At 48.1% G+C, this 24,637-nt stretch overlaps 1 protein-coding gene across 1 annotated transcript in view; it reads left to right on the top strand.

Moving 5' to 3' along the window:
- Positions 1–19,228, top strand: part of LOC106859169 (rho GTPase-activating protein 39-like) — a 55,522-nt gene extending 36,294 nt beyond the window's left edge. Inside the window, exons 3-10 of the mRNA XM_014886224.2 lie at positions 478–1,783; positions 4,345–4,891; positions 6,009–6,098; positions 13,341–13,414; positions 14,778–14,977; positions 15,907–15,998; positions 16,499–16,668; positions 17,068–19,228. Of these exons, the coding sequence (XP_014741710.2) occupies positions 478–1,783; positions 4,345–4,891; positions 6,009–6,098; positions 13,341–13,414; positions 14,778–14,977; positions 15,907–15,998; positions 16,499–16,668; positions 17,068–17,262 (2,674 nt within the window). The 3' untranslated portion in view covers positions 17,263–19,228. The remainder of the gene's footprint in view (positions 1–477; positions 1,784–4,344; positions 4,892–6,008; positions 6,099–13,340; positions 13,415–14,777; positions 14,978–15,906; positions 15,999–16,498; positions 16,669–17,067) is intronic.
- The last annotated feature ends 5,409 nt before the right edge of the window (positions 19,229–24,637 follow it).

Below are 24,637 nucleotides of genomic sequence, written 5' to 3' on the forward strand. Positions count from 1 at the left end.
AATGCACATCTGGAAACTTAAATTTTAAAAATAGCATGGTCTGGAAGGACTGTCATCAGAGTTAGATAATCTGTCAGCAGGTTACTTGGGATTATTTTCCAATGTAATACTTGAGATTTATGTTCCAGAACAGCTTGCTGGTCTTCAGCTGGTTGTTCTGGGTGTCAGGCTATCTGCCGAGCATTGAGAAGTGTAGGCTGTGTCCTATATCAGTGCTGCTGATAGCAGACACATTACAGTATCATGAACTCATTTAATCCCATTGTTCTGCCCTTCATGATTTAGAAATTTATTATGTGAATAACAACAGTGTTTTTTCTGTTTCAGCAAAGGGGATCTCCAGGAAAAAATAACTTGGTGATATAACTGGTTGGGGAATATTCAGGCACTTTGAAACTAACAATTTGGTATTTGGGTAGACATGGAAGTAATACAATTCTTAAATAATTGTGTGTATTTGTATCTTTCTTCTTTTAGGGAGACTCCTACCCATTGGCAGCCTCTGCCAGGCACAAAAGCAGCCATGTTGGTCAAAGTGAACAGTTTGAGGCAGATGCAGAGCTTTTCAAACAGCTCTCTTCAGCTGCAGAGTGCTCCAAAGCCCAACAGCCCCAAATCTCTTCCCAAACCAGCTATATATGCTCAGCCTCGATCCACGTCCCAGAGCCCTGGAGCCACAAAGCAAATGCCTGCTGGAGAAACAAAGCAGTCTATGCAGATAAAAAAGACAGAGAGTGGTGGGTTTTGCCTGGTGCTGATGAATGGTCCTACTTCTCAAACACCTCCAAGGAGCCGGACAGGAACCCCTCAGCCTGCATCCCCCACGTATGCCTCTCATGCACCTATATACGATGAGCCATCTTTAGAGTTGCCAATTTATGATGAGCCACCAGTAGATATGGACACTGAAAGCATTTGTGTGACTGGGATGTCTCCACCAAGGTCACCAAGCAATAGCTTAAAAAAGCAGCTGCAACCAACCAAATTACTGCAGCATCCCAGTATGCAGCAGCAAGCTGCAAAGAAGCATGCAAGAAATCCCTCTTCCACTGAATACAGCCCAGCTGGCAGAGAATACATAAAACATATGGTCAACGTTGACCAAGCTGCCAAACTCTCTCACTCTTCTGCTGCAACAACTGATACCTCCACTAAACTGCCTGGTCAGCTTGCTTCAAAGGACAGCTTCAAGCAGTCTTGGAGGATCTTGGAAGCTAATGTCCTCAAGAACATGGAACTCCACCACAGCCGGCAAAACAGCCTGCAGACTCAGGAGTACCCAACCAGTATAAGCCATCAGGACTCTGGTTATTCAACTGGCCCTTCTCCAAGCTTGAGAAAAAGGAAAGGAAGGAGGCAAGGAGCAGGTCAAGCAAGACCTGGCTCTGTGGGCAGCAGCAGTGAGCTCACAGCTCTGAATGATAAAGTGATTGCTGAGATGCGTGCTGTGGTGGGCAGGTCAGCAGCTTGCAGGGGAAGCAAAGCCAGCCTGGATGCTGAGAGCCTGGAGAACAGTGTCCCAGCAGAGAGCAGCAAGGTCACGTTTCAGTCTGACCACTTGAAAAAATGCATCAACCGGAGCTCCAGGGATGATGTCTCAGCCAGTAATAGGTCTCTGTACAGACAGGACCTGGAGATTAGGGAAGCCTTTCCCAGCAATGTGGCTGCTCCACAGGACACAATGAGACAGAAGAGAACTTTTGAGAATATAGATTCTTTAGAAAAGAATATGACCAGTCAGACAAGATTGGCTTCATCAGGCGCTACACACCATTCCTCACAGGTACTTCCCCATCTGTGCCATGTTAAATTTTTTTTTCCTTTACTAGACTTGCTAGACTCATCATGCAGAGCCTGCTCCTGGAGGGGTTTAGTTCCAGGGTGTGCTGCAGGCAAGACACGTCTGTTCCTGCAGAATAGCAAATAGGTCATAAAGCTTCACAGCTTTGCAGGTGGAAGCCCTATTTTGGGCCAGTGATTTGAGAGGAAGGAGAATTGTTGGATGGGGTCATGTCCAGCAAGCTGTCAGCACTGTGGGTAGCTCTCTTCTGTTATTTGGGTAAATGTGCTTGCCTGATCATGTTACTGTCACCCATGTCTTTGTGGGTAATCCTTTCCCTCATGCATGCTTTCTTCACTGGAATGGTCTGAGTTGGTGAGTATGGGACACAGGCATCAGAATTTGCATAGCCACATGACAGCAATTCCTCTTTTTCTCTCTCCTTTTTCTAGTAGCTCCTCATATGCTATTCTCCCTCCCAATTCCTGAACGTGGAATAGCAACATTTAGAAAATTGGTGTCAGTGGCTCTGGCATCTTGTTGGAAATAGCTATTTTAAAGCTCCTTAGTGTACCTGTACAAGGGGAGTGGTTTTTATCTCTAACACAGCACTTCTGCAGGATTTAGTTTGTCATCCTTTTTCCTATTTGGATTTGAAGGAACCTCCTGCTTCCTGGTTTTAGTTCAGATTTAGTTTCTTTGTAGACAGTTTTACATCCCCCAAAGCTTTTGCCCTTTTTCTCTTTGCTCACACTTCTGGTTATTTTGCTCCTATTTTGAACAACCAGAGTTTCTGCATCAGTTTGATGAGACTGAGCTGATAACCATCCTCCGTGCTGAAAAGAGGCTTTTTATTTTTTTCTCGTTTTTCTTCTGTTTGGTGGTACACAGTCTTTCATGAAGAAACTTGGGAAAGCTCCTTGAGTATTCCAGATTGCTCCAACAGACCTGTGAGGTGTAGCTTTTCTTTGAAAGCCAGGCTGACACCTCTCTGTCACATTTATCTGTATGTGTTCACTTAATTGCCATTTTGGATCAATAAGTGCCTTGCTTTCATCTGAAACCTTTTGGAAAACTGATATCATGTTCCCCCATTTCCCACTTTTCAGGCACAGAGACACATCAAGTTTATATGACTTACATGTTGCTATTAATAGTTCAGCAGTTTCATTTCACAACCTCTTTAGACATGGTAGGAAACTGCTCTCCAGTCTTCTGGCTGTGTTACACCCTCTTGCATTGACAGGGAGAGCTGAAACTTGGCTATACACAAGAGATGGTGGGTTGGGGATAGGCTGTGAAGAAAGATAATTCATATGTGGTAATATGGAGATGCAGAAGATGAAAGGAGGTGGATGTTGTGGTGAAAGCAAAAAGAGTCAATAAATATAAAAAAAAAATTCACAGAAATACTCAAGACTCCAAGTAAGGAGGGGAAGAAATTGCAGAAGATATGGCAGCAAAATCACTGCCTTACCTGAAAATAGCATCAAGTGGCTTGAGTTAGAAGTGATGTCCTGTCCTGGGCTTGCATGATAGAGAGGAAGATGGGGAGACAAGGAAACTCGGTATTGGAGGAGGGTGAGCAGAAGTTCTGGGACAAGCTGAGCAGAGGTGGCTGTGTACTGTCAATACAAATATAACAGCTGGGGAGTTGAGTGAATGAGATGTGAGAGAAAAACCTCAGAGAGAGCAGAGAACTCAGAGCTTCCTGAACCTCAAGGTAGTATGAGGAGGTGATTCCTCAGAAGGAACATGCTGAAGAAGCATGTAGGGTGATAGGAGAAAAATCAACTGTAGGCAGGTAAGGTGGTTTGAAGGAGACTGGGGATGTGGAGATGGCAGAGAAATGCAGGCAGAGATGTTTAGTCAGCGTGTTGAATGAATTCAGAGAGGGTGAGGAGGTAGAGGAGTAACTCAAGGGATAAAAAGAACATAGTAAAAAAACAGGAGAAATTATTGCCAGGCTGGCAATGAGGGGTGGAATGTGATGTGTGCTAATCCCATCATCTGCACGAAGGGACATATGGGGTGTAGATAGGAAAAGGTTGGACTGCAGAGGCTTCTGTCATGAATTCAGGAGTTCCTCTATACTAAGAAGGAAACACTGACTTGCTCTAAACTTCTAAGGACTGATATGTATTTTGGGGTTAACTGTAGACCAGTGGCCCACCCTCCTCCTGGGCTCCTGGAGCTCCATAGGAGCCGAGGGGTGAGGAGTGCAGGTACTTGCTTCCTCGGTGTGTGCCTGGTGCCACAGATCTGTGCTGCTGCTCTGGAAATCAGCTCACCTCCTGCCTGTCCCTGTAAGCTCTGTGACAGCTGGGACACTCAGCCCTGTTGTTCCATGTCCCAGCACTTCGCTTAGGGACAGCATTAGTGTGTGGCTGTGCCAGTCAGGCTCTTGCAGAACTAACAAGGTCATCCACCAATTCCACATCAAGTCGTGTTTGAAAAGACTCATCACTGTGCAGTTGCTGGAAGCTTCATGACTCACCGTGGATAATTTTCCTAGCTGGGTAAGAAGTCACCTAAGCTTTTAACATGTCTGTTCTTCTTTGCAGCCTGAGACCACAGAGTTGGAGCCCAAGAAGGAGGGCAGCAGCCAGCGTGGTGGCTGTGTGGGATGCCATTACCCTTACAACACTCTAAGGAAGCCCATCTCCCAGAGCAGCATGGCAGATTGGGCTTCCAAAAACCTGAACATGCACACACAAGGCATCTTCCGACGAAGGATCTCCATCTCCAACATGCTGTCCTGGAATGGCGGCTCCATAAAAAAGCCAATGCTCATCACTAGCAACAGGACCATCAAAAAAGAGGCATGTGAGATGTTCAAACTGGTGCAGAGCTACATGGGAGATCGTCAGACTCGCATGGACCGCAATCACGTGGCTCTGGTCATGGTCACCAAGTGCTGGAGCATGCAGGGGCTGCGGGATGAGCTCTACATACAGCTGATCCGGCAGACAACAGACAACACGTGCTACCGAAGCTTGGCCTGGGGCTGGGAACTGATGGCCATCAGTCTGGCCTTTTTCTCCCCATCACCCAAATTTCAGTCTTACCTGGAAGGTTATATTTATCGCCACCTTGACAGTGATGAAAAGAGTAAGTGCCTCATGCACCTCCTCTGTTCGCTGCAGCATCTTGGTGGGTTGTGCCACATAGTCAGGGTTGTCTTAGTTTTAAATTACAGGTAGTCTCCAGCTAGTGCTGTGGGCTCTGTCAGTGAGAACACAGTGTGTTGTCCAAGTTCACCTTTCATTGGTGGGATGAAGCTGCCACCAGCTTGTGTCTGGCAAAGAAATGCGAGCTCCAGACTGTCCTCACCTCACCCATCAGCACTGAAATGAGCTCTGCCAAAAGCAGAGCTTTTCTGGGTTCTCTGACGATGTAATTTATTTCTGAGTTCCTTGAGCTGGCAAAAAAAAGAATTGTTAGTATCTGACTTTTTAAGGGAGCTATTGCAAACACTGAGGAAAGGTCTTGGCTGTTTGGGGATCCCGAAGAACTTAGGCTTTTAGTGTGAAGAAATGCAATTTATCTGTATGTCAATAGTTTGGGGAGCAGCCCAGCTTATATTCTGTTATTACCCCAATTTTAAATTGCTACAGAATCCCGTGGAGGGGGGAAGAAAAGAAAAAAAGCTAAGTGCCAGCCTGGAAAATATTAACTGGTATTTATTGGCTTATTTGTCACTATTTCAGCCGCACTCACTGTGTCTTGTCCAATCTCAGGCCAGAAACCAGAGCATTGTTTTCCCCTTGATCTCTGGAGACTTCAGGCTGTGTTTGAAGATCCCCCCCCAAGTCTCCAGGGTGGCTACAGGAGTTCTGCTTCAGCATCCCTCTGCCCCTGCTTGTGAGCATGGTGGCAGGGATTGGACCAAGGGGCAAGGGCTACACTGGCAATACTTGCCTTCTGGTTTTATTATTGTAGCCTTAATGTGGGATTCCTTCACTGATCTGCCAGATGTGCAGCACTAGTTTTGGTTTTATAAAGATTCTCAGCCCTTGTAACTTCGGTACAAAACCATTCCCTACAGCTGTTCTTTGCCCAGAATGCAGGCAGCAAGGAGGAGCACTCTGAGATATTGAGAAGATGGTTCTTTTGCAGAGCTTCTTATGCTGGAGTCAGGCTGGCTGCCACATCTAATGGCAGTTGGGGATTTTGGTATTTTAGTATATACCACATCATTAATCCAGACCCTCTTCTGAATTTTCAGTTGCCCAGCACATCAAGGAACTTGTGGATCTGAAAAACAAGAAGATCACAAAATCCAGGAAAAAGAGGAAACAAAACACAGAGGATGAAGGTAGGGAGAGGCACAGGGAGCCAAGAGAGAGATCTGCACTGACTTCAGGCAGGTGGCAATGCTGAGCTCTGCTAAAAATCAGACCATTTCTTTAAGTACAGAGACTTGGATTTGGGAAAGTTTATGTGGTAGGGGGCTGGTCTGCAAGGTTAGACGAGAGCATGGATCAGCAATGCGGGTGGCAGCTGGGCTGCATTTGGGACAGGTGGGGGCCCTTTCAGTCCCAGTTGTGCGAGTTATGTGAGGGATTTTAAATTGGATGCAGACCTGGGGCTGTAATTCAACTGATCTGTGCATGCCACAGAGTTTCCTGAGGCATATTCTGGTGCTAGAAGCTATATGAGCTAGTGCGTTGAAAAGAACCTGTCTCAGTTGTATTAATGGATTTTGTGAATCATTGCCTAACCTGAGGCTCTTCCGGGAGGGTGCTGGTACCTGGTAAAGGACACTGCCTTTTTCTCTCCAGAATTGGCTTCTCTTGCCCACACTTTCTGAGCTCTGCAGCCCAGGGCTTGCCCTGGCATCTGTGCAGAATGAACAAGAGCTTGCACATTCCTCTGGACTCAGTTTAATTGCTGGCTGCAGGATAACGCTTCATCTGGCTGAAGTCTTACTAGACAAAGTCCATTCAATATTTTTTATATTGCTTTCAGGAAATTTGAGTTAGCCCTGCGAATTCCTCTCAGGCAGTAGTTTATATCAAATGGCTTCAGTGTTTTTAATCTGTGAGAACTGGAGTCCAGCTTCCTGCATTCCTGAGCCCTCCCTGACACCAGCAGACAGCTTCTCCCTATGGTGGCTTCCCTGTGTCATTGCTGTGTCACCCTGTGTCATGAGGCAGCTGCAAGTCAGGGCAAGGGCTGAGGACAGACCTGGGTTGAAGCTCCTGCACTAACAGTGTTCATTGTTTCTCTGTCTCTGGTGGGACTGAGAGCAGAGACCTGCTGTTGCACAGAAGGATTATGTTTCTGGTAGGGATTTTTCTTTCCTGTTCAGGCCTAGGAGAGTTCAGGCCATTCTGAGCCTTTGAAAATTCATTTTGCTTGTGCTCAGAGGGACTAAGACATCCTTATGAGACAACTCCATGGAGATTGTTGTGTTCAGCAGGCCATGCTGCCTGTGGGCTGAGCAGGCTGTTCTGTGCAATTAAGTGTCTAATTTGCACGTGCTGGAGGTGTGCTTAGGAAATCAGATGTAGTTTTCACCTGAAAACGTTAAGTTTAAAAAAAAAAAAAAAAAGCACATCAGCAGTTACTCTTTGTAGGTCTCTTCCAACTCAGGATTTTCTATGTTGTCTCTGATACATATTTTTATATATATATATGAAATGTTGTGAAAAAAGCATGCCATGGTAACTTTATAAATTTTCCAGAAGGAAGCACTTGAAAGTCAGCTGTGCCTGTGTAGCCTCAGCTGGGGCTCTGGTGACAGGTCACACACACTGTTACCTTTCATAGAATCGCAGAATCATTAAGGTGGGAAAAGTCCTCTAAAGTAATTGAGTCCAACTGTTCCCACAGCACTGCCAAGGCCACCACTGAACCGTATCCACAAGTGCCACATCCACACATTTTATTAATACTTCAGGGATGGAGGTTCCACCACTGCCCTGGGCAGCCTGTGTTCCAGTGCCTTGCAATGAAGAATTTTTCTCTTATATATGAGAACATACGTTAAGAGGATAGTGCAGGATAGTAGAGAAGGCAATCTTTCCCGATGAATTACAGCTGTACTGATTACTGAGGAGTAGAAACATCTGTGCCTACCCAATGAGTTTGGCTGTTATACAAGAGTGAGTTGCAGTTTGAATTGGGGCTTGAGACTGAGAGTCTGCTGCAGTTTGGGATGGATCTGCTGGCTGTGCTGTGAGGGGGTGAGGAACATGCGATTGTGCAAGGGACAGATAAGGACATGTTGTGTGAGGGACAGTCAGGGTAAGGCAGCTGGGAAAGGGACAGGTTGGGGTTTAGCCAGATATGCAGAGAAGAGAGAAGGAGTCAGAGCTGTGTGGAGCTGCCTGTAAGAAAAGGAGTCAGAATTGTCAGAAAGAAGTTCACTGAAAGATACAGGAAAGGTTTTCTAATAAAGGACTGGTGGTGATGCCAGTCCAGTCTGTCTCAACATAATTGCAACACTTATAGTCAATCTAAATGTCCCCTGGCACAGCTTGAGGTTGTTTCCTCTTATGTATTTTCTGGGCCAGGAGGCTGCTCTGGCAGGGACTAGGCTATGACTTGTTTTGCAGGGGTTCTGCAGAGGAGGCAGCAGGGCTGGCAGCTCACTCAAAACAGCTTTTTCACAGTGACTGATAACTCTGAAGGCTTTACCTAAAGACTGACTGCAGAATTGCATCTGAAGTAAGGGGAAATCTTGCAGGAACATACCGGGTTCTCTCTGCTGTTGTCTGGAAAGGTCAGGTTTTTCCCTGGAACACTTCTGTTTGACCAGCTTTGCTTTCCAGATGTGTGAGGGGTAGGTAGGATGAACCTGAAGCTGCAAGGCTGTTGTGAGAAGTTTCTTAGCGACTCTGAAATATTAAGATGCTTATGGATGCTGTAGCAGCGATTTAGCAGAGAAATCCTTAAGGAAATCAAATGTAGTGACTTCAGTCAGAACTCAATAGAGGATAAGTAGGCATCTATGTAAGTCTTTCAGTGAAAAGCTGAGTTGAAGCAGTGGCTGCCCACACATGCACACATACTCCCTTCAGTCCAGAAGCTCACTGGTGAGTAAACATTTATGGTCTGACATATACCCAAAGAAAGAATTCTGAAATTTCCCACACTTAACCTCTGCAGTCTTCATCTTCTAGCTTAATTCTCTGTGAGTAAATGAAATGTGAATGTGGTGCAAGGTCTTTTCATGCATGAATAAGCTGTTGGCAGGCAGAAGAATAATGGGTAGGAATAAATGCTGTGTTTTCAGAAGGAGGATTGTCTGCTGATCCTGCAGGAATGTAAGCTGGTCTTTGGGTTTATACAAGGAGACAAATCATGAGCTGACAGCTCAGTGTTGATACAAAATTATTCAGGGCTATAAAAATGAAAGGTGCAGAGGAATCTGGCGAGGGTGATGAACAGAGTGATCAAGCAGTAGAGAATATTGTGTCACCAAAAGCAAAATTTTTTACATGGGGGAGAGGTCCCTGACTGCAAGCACAGGGGGAGGCCCCAACGGAGCCATTTTGAGGAGGGAAAGACATTTTTCCAGCTTGTATATGAATTTCCAGAAATACATACACATTGCTGGGAAGTGGTCAGAAACCAAAAGAGGAATCAGGAGCTTGTAGGAAAGGGACAGAGAGCAAAGCAGCATTTGGCTGGAGTTGTGCTGTGCCCACTCTATACATCCTGCCCAGAATCCCTCCAAGGCTGATGAGTGTGGCAGGGAAGGTGACATGTGAGCTAGGCGTGGAGGAGGGAAGAGGGGAGATGGTCAATAGGATGAAAGAAACTTAAGATTACCTAGGGAAAGCAAGAAGAAAATTTCTCACAGTGTGCCACAGCAGCAGAAGCTGCCTGGTTTTGGTGTTGGGCTGCAGGCTCAGGAGTGCTCTGCCTTGAAGCACAGAATGGAATCCCAAAGGGTCAGCAAAGCAGGGGGACTGTGCAGGTTCAGAGCATAAAGAGGTTTAGAAAGAAGGGAAGTCTGTCTGCTGATGAGTTTTTTGAAGGGGGATGCTGATTTTTAAGACATCCTTTATCTGTTTCTTATCTTGGTGACAGGTGCAGGCTGCTGGCTTGTCTGGCTGATGAACGTGGCATTTCCCATATAGGGAATGGTGCTCAAGGAGCATTGTTGGGATGTAGAAGGAAGCACTGGTCGTGTGAGAAAGAGAAGCTAAAGCAGGGCTGTGAAATGGGGGAGCCTGGGCAGATCTAAGCCAGGAGAGCAGCACAGCTGGTGCCAAGGCCAGCTGACCTGCTCAGGAGCACCTACACCTGTGCTATAGAGTGCAATGAGATGGGATCCTGGTCTGAGAGCCTGCTCTGGCTGTGCCAGGCTGAGATCCAAGAGGTTGTGGTAGACCGGAGGAATATCCAAACAGCAGCTTCTCTAGTACTAAAATACATACCCCATGACCAGGTCCTAAATCCACACAGTTTGCTGCATTTTTAAGACTTTTTTTTGCAGAAAAGCATTCAAGTCTCTTCCAAAAGGTATGTTTCTGCATGTGTCCTGTCTGAATTTTAACTTTTTCTAAAAGGAGATGTTCTTTAAGATGCTGTACACATGTGTTTCTAGGCTGGCACATGGAGAAATAATTTCCTTTGAAAACTATTTTTCACTGTGTGGGCTGTTCGTAGTCATCTGTTCCTGAACTCCTGAGGCTACCGTGATACCATAAGGAATAACAGATCATCTTGGATTTCTCAGATTCATGATGTGCTCACAGAAGTGGAATTGCCTTCAGGATTAGCCATTTCCGTGTGGTGCAGACAAAGCTGCCTAGCCCTGCACCAAGAAGGGGAGCTGGGCTGTGGAGGAAGTATGTGGCCCACATGTTTGGAGACATCAGCATGCATGATGAGCTCAGTGCTGGGAGTCAGTCTCCAGCTGAGCATTTTTGAAAGCAGATGGTTGGGACAGGTTGCTCGTTGGGAAAACTGAGCCTAAAGCTAAGTTCTACTCCTCTTCCTCATGTTCCTTCCTGCAGCTCAGCGTGTGCCTCCTGGCCTCTCCATCTCTCTCTCCGTGTTGCCCATCCCACTCTGCACATGCCCTGGAGCCAGGAGCATTTGTGTTGGGGCAGATGGCTTCTGCTCTGGAGCAGGGAGTCTGCATAGGAGCCATTGGTCTGTGCCCTCAGTGCTGCTCACCCTGTTCTTCAGGGCTCCTACCTCTTTTTTGGCCATTCAGGTCTACAGGCAGTAACTCCTCCATCCTCTTGTGCATGCAGCAAGTTTATTTTTCAATTGCTTCAAATTTGGTCAGCTTCATGTGTGACCCAGACAGGCCCCATTGGGTTAGAGGCTGCAACATGGTTGTCATGGGAGCAGGAAGCCTCACTGCAGAAAGTGCTGGATGTAGGTTTTAGGCTTTTCGTGGGACTGGGGAGCTTCCTGGGAAAGTACAAAACAGGCTTCAAGCAAATGTGTCTGACTGCTGCCCATGCATCAGCCATGAAGAATCTGCAAGACACCAGTTCCTTTTGCAAACATTGTTAAGCTTTTAGGGTGATTATGTGTTTCATGATCTAATTACAGTGTGAAAAAATATTTCTTATTATTAGTTTTGAATGTGCTGTCTCCTGCAGAATGCTGGGCTGCAGAGACGCAGTCCAGCTTCTTTCCTTTCCCCTCTGAGAAAGGCGACTCCTCGCTTTGGGGTGTGTCTCACATTGGGCAGCAGAAGCTGTAACCTGGGATAGTGAAGCATCACAGGACAGCTCATTTGGTTTGTTTCCTTTTCATCCTTAGATATTCCCAGTGTAAGTCATGCCTAAGATTAGCAGGATTTTTTCTTACAGTGTATATTTTGCTTTAGATATTCCCTAGAGAGAAATTCCTAAAACTGTCTTTCCTTCCCATTGCCTGTGGGAGATGGCAATGCTGTTGTGCCTCCTCTGATGTGGCTCCAGGATTGTGGAGAGGCTCTGCTCCAGCTGTAAAGCAGATTGATTGAAGCAGGAGGTGCTTGTTTCATCGAGAGGAGCCAAGGACTGTGGCTTATCTGCTGGCTGAGAGGACAACACATTTCCCATCTCTGGGAATTGTTCTGCTTGGGAAGAGTTTGTCCTCCCTCTGCATTGAGAGGATTTGAAGACCTCCAAGATCCCAGCCAGTGTACCTAAGCCATAGGGTGTGTAAAAGGCTAACGTGAAGTGCACAGCATTTGACCAGAATATAGACTTTTGTAGGAGCGTGTGCTGGGCTTTGCGCCACTAATTAGTGGTTTGTCATCATTCTTGTCTGGTTTTGTTTGGAGCCAGGATTATTAGAAAGGTGATTGAGATGGTTTTCGTGTTTGGTCTTGGATGTTTATTGTATTTTATTAAAAATTACAGAAAGTCTGACAGCACCTGTAGCTCCTTGCTAGAAGTAGGAAAAAATGGTTCCAGCTGAGCTTGTTTCAAGGCCTTTTAATGCTAAGCAAACCAATAGAGGCTTAACACCTATATTATTTATCCTTTTGACCCAATAATAGATTCCCATGACCCTTAGAGTGATTTTTGACTGACCAATCCAAAGGTTACTACTTAAGTTCTGTGAAGAAGGAAGAAGAAAATGAACAAAGAAAAGACACCGTTCAAAATTCTCCATCGTGTCCCATAATTACGACTATACTATAAAACCTCAAATTTAAAACCCATTACCCAGTGAAAATACACACATCTAACACACTACACATTCGTGACTTCTAACTCACTATTCATATTTGCAGGTATTCTCCAAGGTTTCAAGTTCAGAGCAGTGTTTTCCAGGGCGTCTGTGCCAGGAAGCACAGAAAGCTCAAAAGCTCCAGATTCCTGAGATCCAACAGACTCTCACAGCCACAAGTATTTGAACTGTGCTGCAAGCCTTGGGCCTGGCGGGGAATCAAATAGGGCAGATCTATTCACTGCTTTCAGTGAGCAGTTTGGGTTTTTACTTGAACAAGAACAAAAGGCCAATGGTTTTGGAAAAACTCTCTCAGCAATCAGTGCTCCTCTGTCATTGCAAATATTTCTCTTGGTGTCGTGGGGTGATTAGCTCTGTGAATTGTGGCTGCACTTCCCTTCAGAGTTCGCTGAATCAAGCACAAGCAGAGCAGGCCCTCGTGGGGAGGGCAGCAGCTTTTGAGGTGCAGTTCCCAAGCTTTGGTGTGTCCCATTTTCCTTGTCTCATAGATCATGCCTGGGCTGCACGGTACAAGGGTTGGAGAAGGCTGCAGGCAGGAACGTGAGAAAGCCTTCTGCAGGTCGTTGGGAAGATAAGATCCCATCACTTCCCTATGCCTCTTCTTGTGTCCTGAGGTCACTGTTGGTGCTGATGCTGCCTCTCTATCCCCACACACCTTTGTCTGCTGCTCCTCTCTCACTAGCAAAGGAACTGAAGTTCTCCAATAATAATCAATTGGTTTAAAACACTCTGAAACCTTCCCCGACAGAAGGTTGACAGTGTGCTCTGCGGCTGTGTTCCTGCAGGATGTATTGAGGGGGCTGCTTGTGCCAGAATGAGCTGCTGTGCTGGAACTCTGAAGGGCTTCAGTGTGGGGGTCATGGTGCTGTGGGCTGACCACTCATTTCCTCTTTCCCACCAGGTCTGCCCATTAGCACCTATGCCAAGTACTGCTATCGGAAACTCCAGAAAGTAGCCGTCACGGGAGGCAAAAAGGTGAGCAGATTGCCCTGGCTGCAGGGCCAGGGATGGGAAATAGAGTGAGCGGGGGCAGGGGGCTTGCTCAGAGTACATCTCCCCATGAATGTGCAGGAGATGGCTGCTGTCCAGGTCCTGCCATCCTCCTGGGAGACAGCAGTGCCTGCTGTGCAGGCAGCTGCATGGTTGGCTGCTTCCTTGCCTCAGGGACAAAGACAAACCTGACATGTACCTGTCTGCAGGATAAAAAGAGCTGTCTGTGCAGGGGATACCCATCGTTTTGTTTCCTTAGGTGAGGAAAGAGTCTCCCTTTGTACCGAGAGCTTATATGGGCTGGGTCTTGTAGCTGCTTTACTGCAGAGTTGTTCATTCCCAGTTCAAACAGTCCTACAGCAGAGATGGCTGGTGCAGAGGAGAGTCTGTATTATCTGAAAACCTTGCTCTCTTTGCTCTGCACAGTTCTGTGTGTGGCCTTCAAAGGTGTTAGATGGCCTCCGCCTGTGAGTTCTAGGTCCCCAAGCCAGATCTGATCATCGGGGTTTTTTAATGGAAATTCCTCTGGGGCCTCCCTGCCATCTGAACTTGGTGTAGTGAACAGCTTAGCTGAAATACCTTGAGAGGGGTGAAGGCTCCTGCCAGGGGCAGGACAATAAACCTCCAAACACACATTGCACACAACCGCAGCCCTGGCCACTGAACCTCAGAGGGCTCGGTGGGAACTTCCTCCTGTCATGTTCCCCACTTGGCTGTGGGATCACTGCTGAAGGCCACCGTGCTGGGCAGCCTGTCACCCCTGTGGCAGCTCTGCACTTTTCCAAGCTGTTGACACAGGACATTCAAAACCCCTTTCAAGTGTTGGTATTTGTCAGAAGCAACAGTTGCCTACTTTTCAGGTTTTAGCCCCTCTGAGAGCAAAGCTTTCCCTGGAGTTGGAAATACCTGGAATTCCCACCTCCAAAGGACTGTTTTTCACCTATCCATGGGCTGAGCACTTGCCTGATGCTGGGTTGGGGTATAGGTGCCCTCTGCTGACCTCACTACAGGCCGGGCTGGGCTGGGCTCCGCTCCACACTGTCTCCCGCAGCAGGTGGAGTTACAGCTGGAACAGTCCCCTTGCTGTGCAAAACACAGCAACAGAATCTCTGCAAAACCAGCCCAAACTCTTCCAAGTGGTCTCCTCTGCTCCTCTGGGGCCTGATGAATAGAACTACCCCTGATTTTAGGCAGTAGAACAAGAACCATGCTTCCAGGAGGCTGACGAGGTGACCACAGGCAGGGTCAGCCTTCTCTATCCTTGTCACTCACAGTCCCCATCCCTGGATCACTCTTTCTCAGTGGCCCGGCTGTGCCATGGCTGCACTGAGCTTTTCTCTGTCCTCAGGGCCTCCGCAAACCGACAGTGGAGGAGATAACACACGCCAGGAATGCCATCCTCACACCATCGCTCTTCGGCAGCTCCCTGGAGGAAATCATGCTGCGGCAGCAGAGCATGTACCCAGGGAACAAACTGCCCTGGGTGCAGACCCAGCTGTCACAGCAGGTCCTGGCCCTGGGAGGGGAACAGACTGAGGGGATTTTCAGGTGAGCTTTTGGGGTGCTGTGCCACTTTTGGGCCACTCACATGTCAGTCCTAAAAGCCAAGGAGTCAAGATTGACCTCCACATGCTTCCTCTTCCCTAAGAAGCATTTGCTGTGGACTGGACAAAATCTGACTTTGACCAGGTTTGAGGAATCACCTCTTAAAGTAGCATTAGCCAGTTTGCATGTGTCAGCACAGAGGGGAGTGTTGTAGGTGTGACTTAACTATGTGCACAGCTCATCCCCAGGTGGGCAATGAGCTTTCATGAGATTTGGCAGTGGTAGCTGGCCAGTGTAGGGACAGGAGGCGTCCTGGCAGAGCACCTCATCTAATGCACCACATTAGCATTGGTGCTGCACAAGACACAAGGAGTCAAGACAGACACAGAATCTGTGTGGTGAATATGAGGGATTCTGCTTTGGGTTTGGGTTTTCTTTGTTGTTTTCTTTGTGTATATGGTTTTGTTTTGCATTTAAGATTTGAATTCGTTTTTCAGTAGCTAAACTTGACTTAAGATAGCCATTAGAAGGCTCAACTTTGCCTTGTAAGGGTCAATTTTTTGATAGATAGGTGTGTGTGTGTGTGTGTGCGTATATAGATATATAAATTTTAAAAAGTATATTTAGCCAGAGATGCTGCTCATTTCTGTCTGAACACACTGCAAAGAAGCCTGGTTATAGAAAATCTCTCCTGAGGACAGCAGTAGTTTATATCTGAGCTAGTGGGAACCCTTACTTCAAGACAGTGTATAAAAATAGGCACCTCCTTCTCTCTGAGGAGCTGCTGCTGTAGCTGCCACTGGTGCCTGAGGCCTTCTTCCTTCTCTCTGAGGCCCCAGAAACAGCTTCAGAGCCATGCTTTGCTGGTCAGCTGTCCCACCAAGCACATTGCCTGGCTCACTCTTAAAAGGACCTTTTCTGTGTCTCTGCAGGATACCTGGTGACATAGATGAAGTCAATGCATTGAAATTGCAGGTGGATCAGTGGAAAATCCCAAACAATCTCAGTGACCCCAACATACCAGGTACAGGAATGTGGCAGGTGTGTTGCTGCAGCTTCAGCCATGGTGAAGTGCAGAGGGGCAGGAACAGCTCAGTGAATGTGCTGCTTCTTGGGAATGTGTACACAGACTGCCTGCACTGACTGGGATTTTGTTCTGTGTCTTTTCACTGTCTTTCCAAACACTGCCCATAGAGGAAACACTGGGAGTGGGGAGGAACCTCTGTCTCTGATACAGTAAGGCTGTGCAAGCTGGGCAGAGTGGTGGGAGGCCTTCAGGTCTCATTGTCCTCTTCTTTAGGCAGCCCCAGAGCTGCTTCCTGGAGGAGCAGGTGGGTAGCAGCCGGTATTTCCCACTGACTGGTCACTTTGGGCACCTGAGCATTTCAGAGCCAAGACTGAATTAGGGTGAAACAGCACAAGCACAGAAATCCCTTCTCTGCCATCTGTCTCACTGCCAAGTTTGTCCCTGAAGAGGGTAGGAAAGTGACCAGAGCTGTTCTCATGCACCTGTTTTCTGCTCAGCCTCTCTCCTGAAGCTCTGGTATCGGGAGCTGGAGGAGCCTGTGATCCCCCAGCAGTTCTACAAAGAGTGTATCAACAACTATGAGAACCCCGATGCTGCTGTAGCTGTGGTGCAGCTTTTGCCGGAGCTCAACAGACTGGTGCTGTGTTACCTCATACACTTCCTGCAGGTAGGCAGCCCCCACAGCCCTGCACTGGGGCCAGGAGCATGTGAGGCACGGTTAGAGGGACAGCTGTGGTGAGGCCATCAGCAAGGTTTTAAGACCTCTTATCTGTATTTAAGGTGGGATTGATGGAGGTGGGTGTTTGCTGGCCTTGTTCCTTATGGGAGCAATCAACCCTGTTCCTGATCTTGTAAAGCCTGGGGTTGGTTTCCTGTCTGCCAGGATTGCTGCTCTGTCGATTGTGTCAGAGCACAATGCTCTTCCCTGTGGATGTGTGGCACTTGGGGGCACTGTCCTCAGGGCAGGCTTTATGCTTGCTCTCCTTGCACCTTTCCTCGGGATACGTTTTTGGAATTTTTTGCCCTTTTCCACTGCTCCATCTGAATGTGTTCTTGCTATCTGCAGATCTTTGCTCAGCCATCAAATGTGGGCAGAACAAAGATGGATGTGAATAACCTGGCCATGGTGATGGCCCCCAACTGTCTGCGCTGCCAGTCCGACGACCCTCGCATTATCTTTGAGAACACACGCAAGGAAATGTCTTTTCTGCGTATGCTGATAGTGCACTTGGACACGAGCTTCATCAAAGGGCTGGTTTGATCCACTCGCCTCAGGGTACAAAACGTTGCTCTGGGGAGTTGCTAGATAGCTTAAGTCTTCTCCTCTCCACGTAGATTTCTTCCATTGTCCTTGCTGTTGTCATGCCCTGGGTTAGTCCTTGAGCATCTCCCAACATATGACCACAAGGACTGGACATTTCTGGAAGGTTGGTTCTGTCAGCACCAGGAAATCCTTGGGCATGCCAGGTCAGGTTTAGCAGTTCCTGACCTTTCAATGAGTGTCAGAGAAGGGCAGTCCTCTTCCTGAGAGCTGTTAAGATTTGTTGCTCAGTGAAAGGGCTGTGACATATGTGAGGAAGTGCTATATGGGGCAGTGAGACTCCCCATTTCCCTTCTGGAGGCAGAGTTGGCTTCAGGTAGAAGAACATCGCCCCTGTGCTGTGGCATGAGCAAGTCCTATGATAGATGCTGCCTCGTCAAGAATAATCCTACTACTATGGGGACAGCCTGGTTCACCTCTGCAGACTGTTGACTGCAGGTGTCAGGATTATCCTGACATCCCACAACGTTGTTGGTAGAGGGCTGTGAAGGTGCAGAGGTTCAAGAACTGTAAAGCTGTGCAGCAGCATGTGAGACCAGCTCTGTACTGAGTACCCACCCACATCATGGTGCTGAGCACAACAGGAAGGCCACGTACCTAACAACAAGCAGGTTAACAACCACTTTGGAATCTGCTAAATGAGGGCCATATCTTCTGTAGTAGAGACCCCAGTGGCCTTGCAGCTCCTTTTTGCTACAGACAGCATGAACTGACAACAGCTTTGCTGAGGAGTACGTGAGCCCGTTCAGAGCAGCCTTCACAGCTCCATCTCCTCACACCCCCCTTCCTGGTATCACATCCTTCCCAGACCACTCTGCCAGGAACTAAATACCAGTTTTACCCACCCTTCTGGCTCAGCCCAGGTCTAAAGAAAGCCCCCAGCAGTAAGAAGTCCTCCTGTGCTCAGATACGCCCTTCCAGGCAGAGCAGCAGCAGTCTGTATCCTTGAGAAAGCATGCTGGTACAGCTTGTAGTCAACTGTGATATCTATGCTCTTCCTTTGAGGTGTTTTCTTGCTGGAGGCAGGTCTGCTGCAAAAAGGTTTGTTTTGAGATTCCTGATGCAGTGCTAAGGCTGCCGGTATCATGCAAGGTTGCATTTTTGTTTCTGCATCCCTCTTCCTTTCCACTGGGGACCCAGGATCATCTTCTCCAGACTACAGTGGGGAGCTGAGCCCTGTCTACAATGAGGTTTAGAGCTGAATCAGTACCAGTGTGGGGCATGAGGTGCCATGTGCAGAGTGCCCCAAGTCTGTTGGCTTGCTTGGGGCTCTGTCTGAGAGGGTTCCCAGAGCCTTTGTTCAGATGAGTTTGAATGAACTCCAGAAGAATACAGTTTGTGCCCAGTTGAATAAAGGTTCCTTGTATCAGATGATTCTGTGGGCCAGGAGATCTTGCTCCCTTGTCAAGATTAGCTCTGTCAAACATGCCCACAAAATATGCCAGCATCTGTTCATGTACACACCCATCTCTATGCCTTGACGCTGCTCAGCTTGCTCTGTCCTTCTGCAGTGGTGAACAACTTGTTCTTCAGATGTGGAGCCACTGCCCCGGAAGTGTAGAGGTTGCCAGTTCTGACATGCTGTCCTGAGATTTCAATTCCTGTTCCCCACCAGCCATGTGGCAGCTGCCCTCCTCTTCAGGCTGCAGGTGCCTGTGTCTGTGTCAGGCTTTGCCTGCAGCCACTGTGAAAGTGATCGGTGTTACTCCTTGCACTCAGCTGTGGCAGTCAATCAAACCATAGACATTTGCTGCCAATGAAAGTGAATGCTTCTGGCCAGGGTTGTAAAACATGCTCATAAAGGACACTGGATATTATTGTCTTTGCCAACAGATTTGTAAATACTAATCAGTAAAGTAGCCTTTCCTCTGTTCTAATAGTAAAAAATACAATCTCTGTGGCTGTCTCTTCTGTGAATTGTTTTTTGTGAATTTCTGCAGCATGATTACATCTCAGTGGGACTACACATTTTAGCCTGAATGTCAGTGCTCTCTTGAGTAAGATTTGAGAATCAGCATGAAGTAAGCACTTGGAAACCATGCTCTGGGCTGGTTCTGTTGTTAATTCTCAGGCAGCTACCAAAGGACACTCAATGAATCTTAGAAGAGAATGGGTTGAAACAGGTAAAAGACAATAGTGCTTTACACATATCTTCTGGAGCCTTTCAGGGTCATAAGGGTATGAGAGAAGTTTATGGGCTGCTGGAGGGTAAAAGGGATATTCTGCTTGTGTCCCTCCTCCAGCAGCTGGGAGTGCTGCAGGTGGACTGCAGGAGGTGGCCACACGGGTATCCTCTGCATAGTCCCCTACAGGGTCTCTGCTGATGGAGATGTGATTACTTGGGCTGTTAGGCTGACCTGATGGGGACATTTTTATGTTTAGACTGGAGCATTCTCTGGCGCAGTGTTTGGTGCTTGAGACTGGTGCTGGTTGCACAGTGTGGTGGAGCTGCAGGGCAGGTTCCTGCTGTCTACTTTAGCCACACAGGAATGAGTTCCTGCCCAGGCTCTGGCTCGTGCTGCTGGTGCTCTGGCGGTGGTCATTAGTTAGTCCTGTCAGACTAGGAAAAGCTGGCGCACTTCACACAAAGCCAGTGGGGGCTGCTCTGTCACACCAGCAGTTTAGGATCACATGCTGGCCTACTACTCTCCACCAGTCTGGCTGGCAGAAGCGTTCTAGGTGGGCTGTAGGACAAGTGAGCACAGAATGAAGACCAGGAATGTTGTAATGTCACACAACCCTTTCCTAGGGGGATGCCTGCAGCACAATTTCTGAGTGTTCACCAAAACTCTTCTGCGAAATGAGCTGATTTATGCCATATCAGAAAAGGCCACAAACCAAATGCTTCAGCTCAGGCTCTAAAATTCAGGCTTGTTCCTGCAGTCACCATGACATGGCACCTGGATCGCTTAAAGAAGTGATGGCCAGAGCAGCAGCTGGGCTTGGAACAAGCTTTTGGTTTGTTCTGGGCTTCCATGGGCAGTGCAGTTGGACCCAGTGCTGGAGGGTGGCTGGGACACAGCTCCTTGAGAGGAGGTCCCAGCAGCTTATCGGTGATCTGCTGCTGGTGGTGAGAGTGATGTGTCCCAATGGGGCCAGCATTCCTGCAGAGCTGGGTGCTCTTGCTGGTGCTGTTGAACTTCTGGCTGGTATGAGTCTCCGTTAGAGCTTTTTGCTATGCCTGCAAATGGAAATGGTAAAAGCAATTCTGCTCATGGCAGCTGATAGACACTCTGCCCTCAGGTCTGCTGCCCAGAGCCACCTCACCTCCTGAAAAGGTTGGGCAGATGTTGGGGGAGCACAGGTGGATTTGGGACCTATCTATAGGTTCATCTTGAGATGGAGATAGGGCTTAGCTTTGGCAGCTGCCTGATGTTTTACAGGACAGGGCAGCCACAAGGCCATCCCTCCTGGTGGAGAAGTTACCTGCTGTCTCTCCTCCCCTTACAATTGTGAAGGGTCTCCCTGCCCTTGTCCACCAGAGATACTCCATTTCTTTCTCAAATCAGGGATGCATAGAGGTTCTGCCACCTCAAAGCTCCTGAGTAACGAGAGGCCAGTTTTTAGCATAATTCTCATGTAGGTTTTTAGTCCAATCCTTACATGGAGCTTTCACTAAATCAGCCCTGTGAGAAGGCAGATGTAGGAGCAGGGGGTCTGGACGGTCGGGACTGATGGAGAGATCTCTAAAGCCAGGTGTTGGAACTTGTGGTTTATTGCAAAGGGTGTGGGTAAAAGGGCCCTGCTTGGAGCTGCCAGCCTCAGCTTGGAGCAGGCCTGTGAGAGTGGTAAAAGAAGTAAGAGTGGTGAGAGAGGTAAGAGCATAAGAGAGGTAAAAGCAGTAAGAGAGCAAGGTTCCCGTTACAATACAATAAATCTGTGTTGGATATTCTAATTTTCACTAACCAATCTAATAAAAGATACAAATCCTATAGCATTTACATACAGCCTATAAGAATCACTACATTACCATACTGTGTTACACTTTAAACCTTAAAAACTACTCTTTGGACCCTCTTTACCAAGCTAGTAGGGTCTTCTCTGCCCTTTGGACCTGTCTGCAAGCAGAGGGAATTGTTCAATCAAGAGGGGTTTACTTTCAGTTGGCCATACTATTGTTTTCTAGTTGTTCAGTAACTAAGGTTTGGTATCTCAAAGATGGCTTTAATTTTAATCTCTCTTATAGTTTCCATATTCTCAAAATCTTTTGCCAGGCAATCATATTTATAAGGTTTTCCAGTTTCATCTTCCCCAACAGACAGAGACCAGAGGAACAGGCAGGTCTGCTTTGGGAGCTCTGCAGCACTTGCAGGAGGCAGAGATAGGAGGCTCCCGTCCTGATGCTGCCACAGTGCTGGTTTGATGTGGGTGCAACACAGCACTGGCAGATTCAGCAGAACTGACCTGTGGAAACAGTGCCAGGGCTGTGTGGAGCAGAGCTCTGGCTCACCCATAGACTAGCTGTAGGACACCCACCAAAAATAAGATGGGAGAAGTTGAATTAGCTGCTGAGGTTGCTGCTCTTAGAGCTCCTGTTGTCCTACACCATTTGTCAGCAATAGTAAATGGGGAGAGAATGGGTGTAGGTGCCGTGGGCTGGGGAAACCAGATCAGGCATTCGTTATACCATTGTGGTTACTGCGCTGCAGAGAGAGAGAAATGACAGCAACACACACAGAGCTCTTTGGGGGAAAAAGGCCAATTTATTGTATGCACAGCCCGTATTTAAAGTGTGTTACGTGCAGCTAGGACAGGACAGGAGTTCATTGGACAATTGGGAAAAACATCCTTGGGACAATACCTCAGGATGTATCCCACGGGAAAGACACCAGGTGTTAATGTTTATTATGAATTCCACTCTGTTTTTCACCATGTTATCACCCTGGGAGACTGCCTCCCTAACTGAAGCTGTAGTCAGCTTGTCAGCCTGGGAATGAACCTGAGAGTCAGGAGAAATCCAGGCCTGAAAAAGCATTTCCAAGCTGTAATTCCCTTGCTCTCTAAACGTGTGTGTCCACATACCATAATGAGGAAACAGGAAGGAGCATGGATGTTATGATGAGGTGGACCACACAGGGACCTGCCAGAGCTGAGTGTTTGCAGGTAGCCATGCAGGAAAGCTTTTGGGATGCACTGAGTCACTCATCAGCTCGTCTATTCCCTCCAAAGCAGGGGACACCAGCTGAGGACTCTGTCCGGGCCACAAAGATTTGAACCTGCAACTCCTGTCCCAGCTTCTGCATGGACTTTACTCTGTCTCACCATGTAAACTATCCATTTTGTCTGAAGTGCTTCGTGTTTATTGGTACCATAAAGGAGGCTTGTGTCTGAGGACTGGAGGATTGTGTGACCTCTGCTGGCAGGGCTGGATGCTGGCAGGAATCGAGGCCCGAAGCCGTGAAGGTGTTCAGAAGCTCAAGGCTGCTCTCAAAAGCTGCAACTTCTCCCAAAGGAGAACTAGTGGGTTACGTCAGCTCATCTCCGCTCACAGACACGTTTTCTCCATCCCACCTGTGCCATGTCTGGTCTTTTGTTCAGATCACAAGTGAGGCAGGAGACCAGGTGGGTCGTGAGGGATGTAGAGAGTGTGGAATGTAGGAGGGAGTGGGGCCCTTCCTTTTCAGTCAGCTGCCATGAAACAGACTTCCCTGAAAAAACATGGCCTTGGTGCCTGCTGGGGAAGACAAGGGCACTGCAACTAGAAACAGTTCCCATATACTGGGCTAGGGTGTCCCCTGGTGGGTGTTACCTCCTCACTTTCAGGGCATGTCAGCCAGACCCTATAACCCCAGGGACCACAAAAAGGCCTGTAGAGCCTCATCTGCAAATGGACAGCTGCATGAAAAATGAGGAAGTGAAGAATCTACAGCCTTGTCCCTTCTCCCAGCTAAATCACAGGGATGTCTGGGTGTGGTGATGTAGAAATGTTTGCTTGTCTGTTTGTCCCTCCCGGCCACTCCCTTCATGGGGCTGTGCTTGCTCTGGCCAAGGCCACAGGCTGAGGGTATGCACCCTTCCCTGGAGATCTGTACCCAGTTCCGAGCCTCTGGTCTGGGGGACTCTGGTCAACAAAGAAGGGGTGAGAAACTGTCCCAAAGTAGAAAGTACCCAGATGTGGAATCCTACTGTGATAATGGCACAGAAACCTGATGAGTCACTCAGCTTCCATCCTTGTGTGCACCTTGGGAGCAGCCTGGAGGTCAGCTAGACCTGTGGGATCCAGCAGCACTCTGAAAAAAACAAGTACAAGCAGAGTAAAGCATGGTGGGGAGAGCTGGACACAAAACTCATCCCTGGCCTGCTGCACATTGGTGTGGAGGGTAAGGACCATGCCCAGATGGATGTGTAATCCTCCTGCCCCAGACCAGAATGCTGCAGCAGCTGTGCAGAATGCAGGGCCCCCATGGGGCTGTGTCGAGGCAGCTGAGGGCTCTGGCAGAAGTCTGGGGCAGGAGAATATCCTGTGGGCACACCCCCCCTCCTTCTCGCTGCCGTACAAGCCCCAGAGTGGCCAGGCAGGGAATTGCTCCAGGCAGGCACAGAGGCCTTAGTGACCGCTCGCTGGGGCTGCTCCTCCGGTGCGTTGCCCTGCCACGAGTGTGATTGTCTCTGCTAGGATGTGGGGCTGAGAGCCAGCATGGGCAATGTCAGAGCTGCTGAGCTTGGGGCTAACTCCCCAATAGCACCACTACAGCCAGGCCCTTGAAGGGAAGTAGCTGAAGGACCTCACTGGGAACTTCCTCCCTGTTTCTCAGGAATGTTGCCTAACTGCAGATCTTTGCCCTCGGACCTCTGCCTGAGCTGGGTCAGCCATTTCTGTGATAATGGGGATTCTGGTTCAAGTCCATGCACTGACTTCCTCCCTTGCTTGCCTCATCACTGTAGGATTTTCCAGTGCTCATCTGGTCACTGTCACCGTCCTTGCTTTGCTTCCATTTATCACTGGCCTGTCCTGTGCCCTGCCAGCGTGGTTTCTGCTCACCTGTTCTGTCACAGCTCCTGCTGCTCCCTGACAGTGAGTCCTGTGGAGTGCACAACTCTGCTCATTGTGAGCATAAATAAAGGCTTTACAGGTGACACCTGAACTCCTTCCCAGAGAAAGCAGAGAAGGTCCAAACTAATCGCTCCACTTGCTCAACAGCAAAGCTTGCTAAACAAGACAAAAATGCTGGGTACTCCTTGCCTCTCTACCTCAAATTCCCTATAAAACTGGGTCTCAGCATGACAAAGGCTGAAGAAGGGAAGATTGGATAGGTTAAAGTAGGGAAAATGCCCAGAGATAGTGTGGTCTGGCTTGAAGAAAACACAAACAAGG

Source organism: Sturnus vulgaris, chromosome 17 (assembly GCF_052056855.1).
Source record: "Sturnus vulgaris isolate bStuVul1 chromosome 17, bStuVul1.hap1, whole genome shotgun sequence".
Taxonomy (NCBI): domain Eukaryota; kingdom Metazoa; phylum Chordata; class Aves; order Passeriformes; family Sturnidae; genus Sturnus; species Sturnus vulgaris.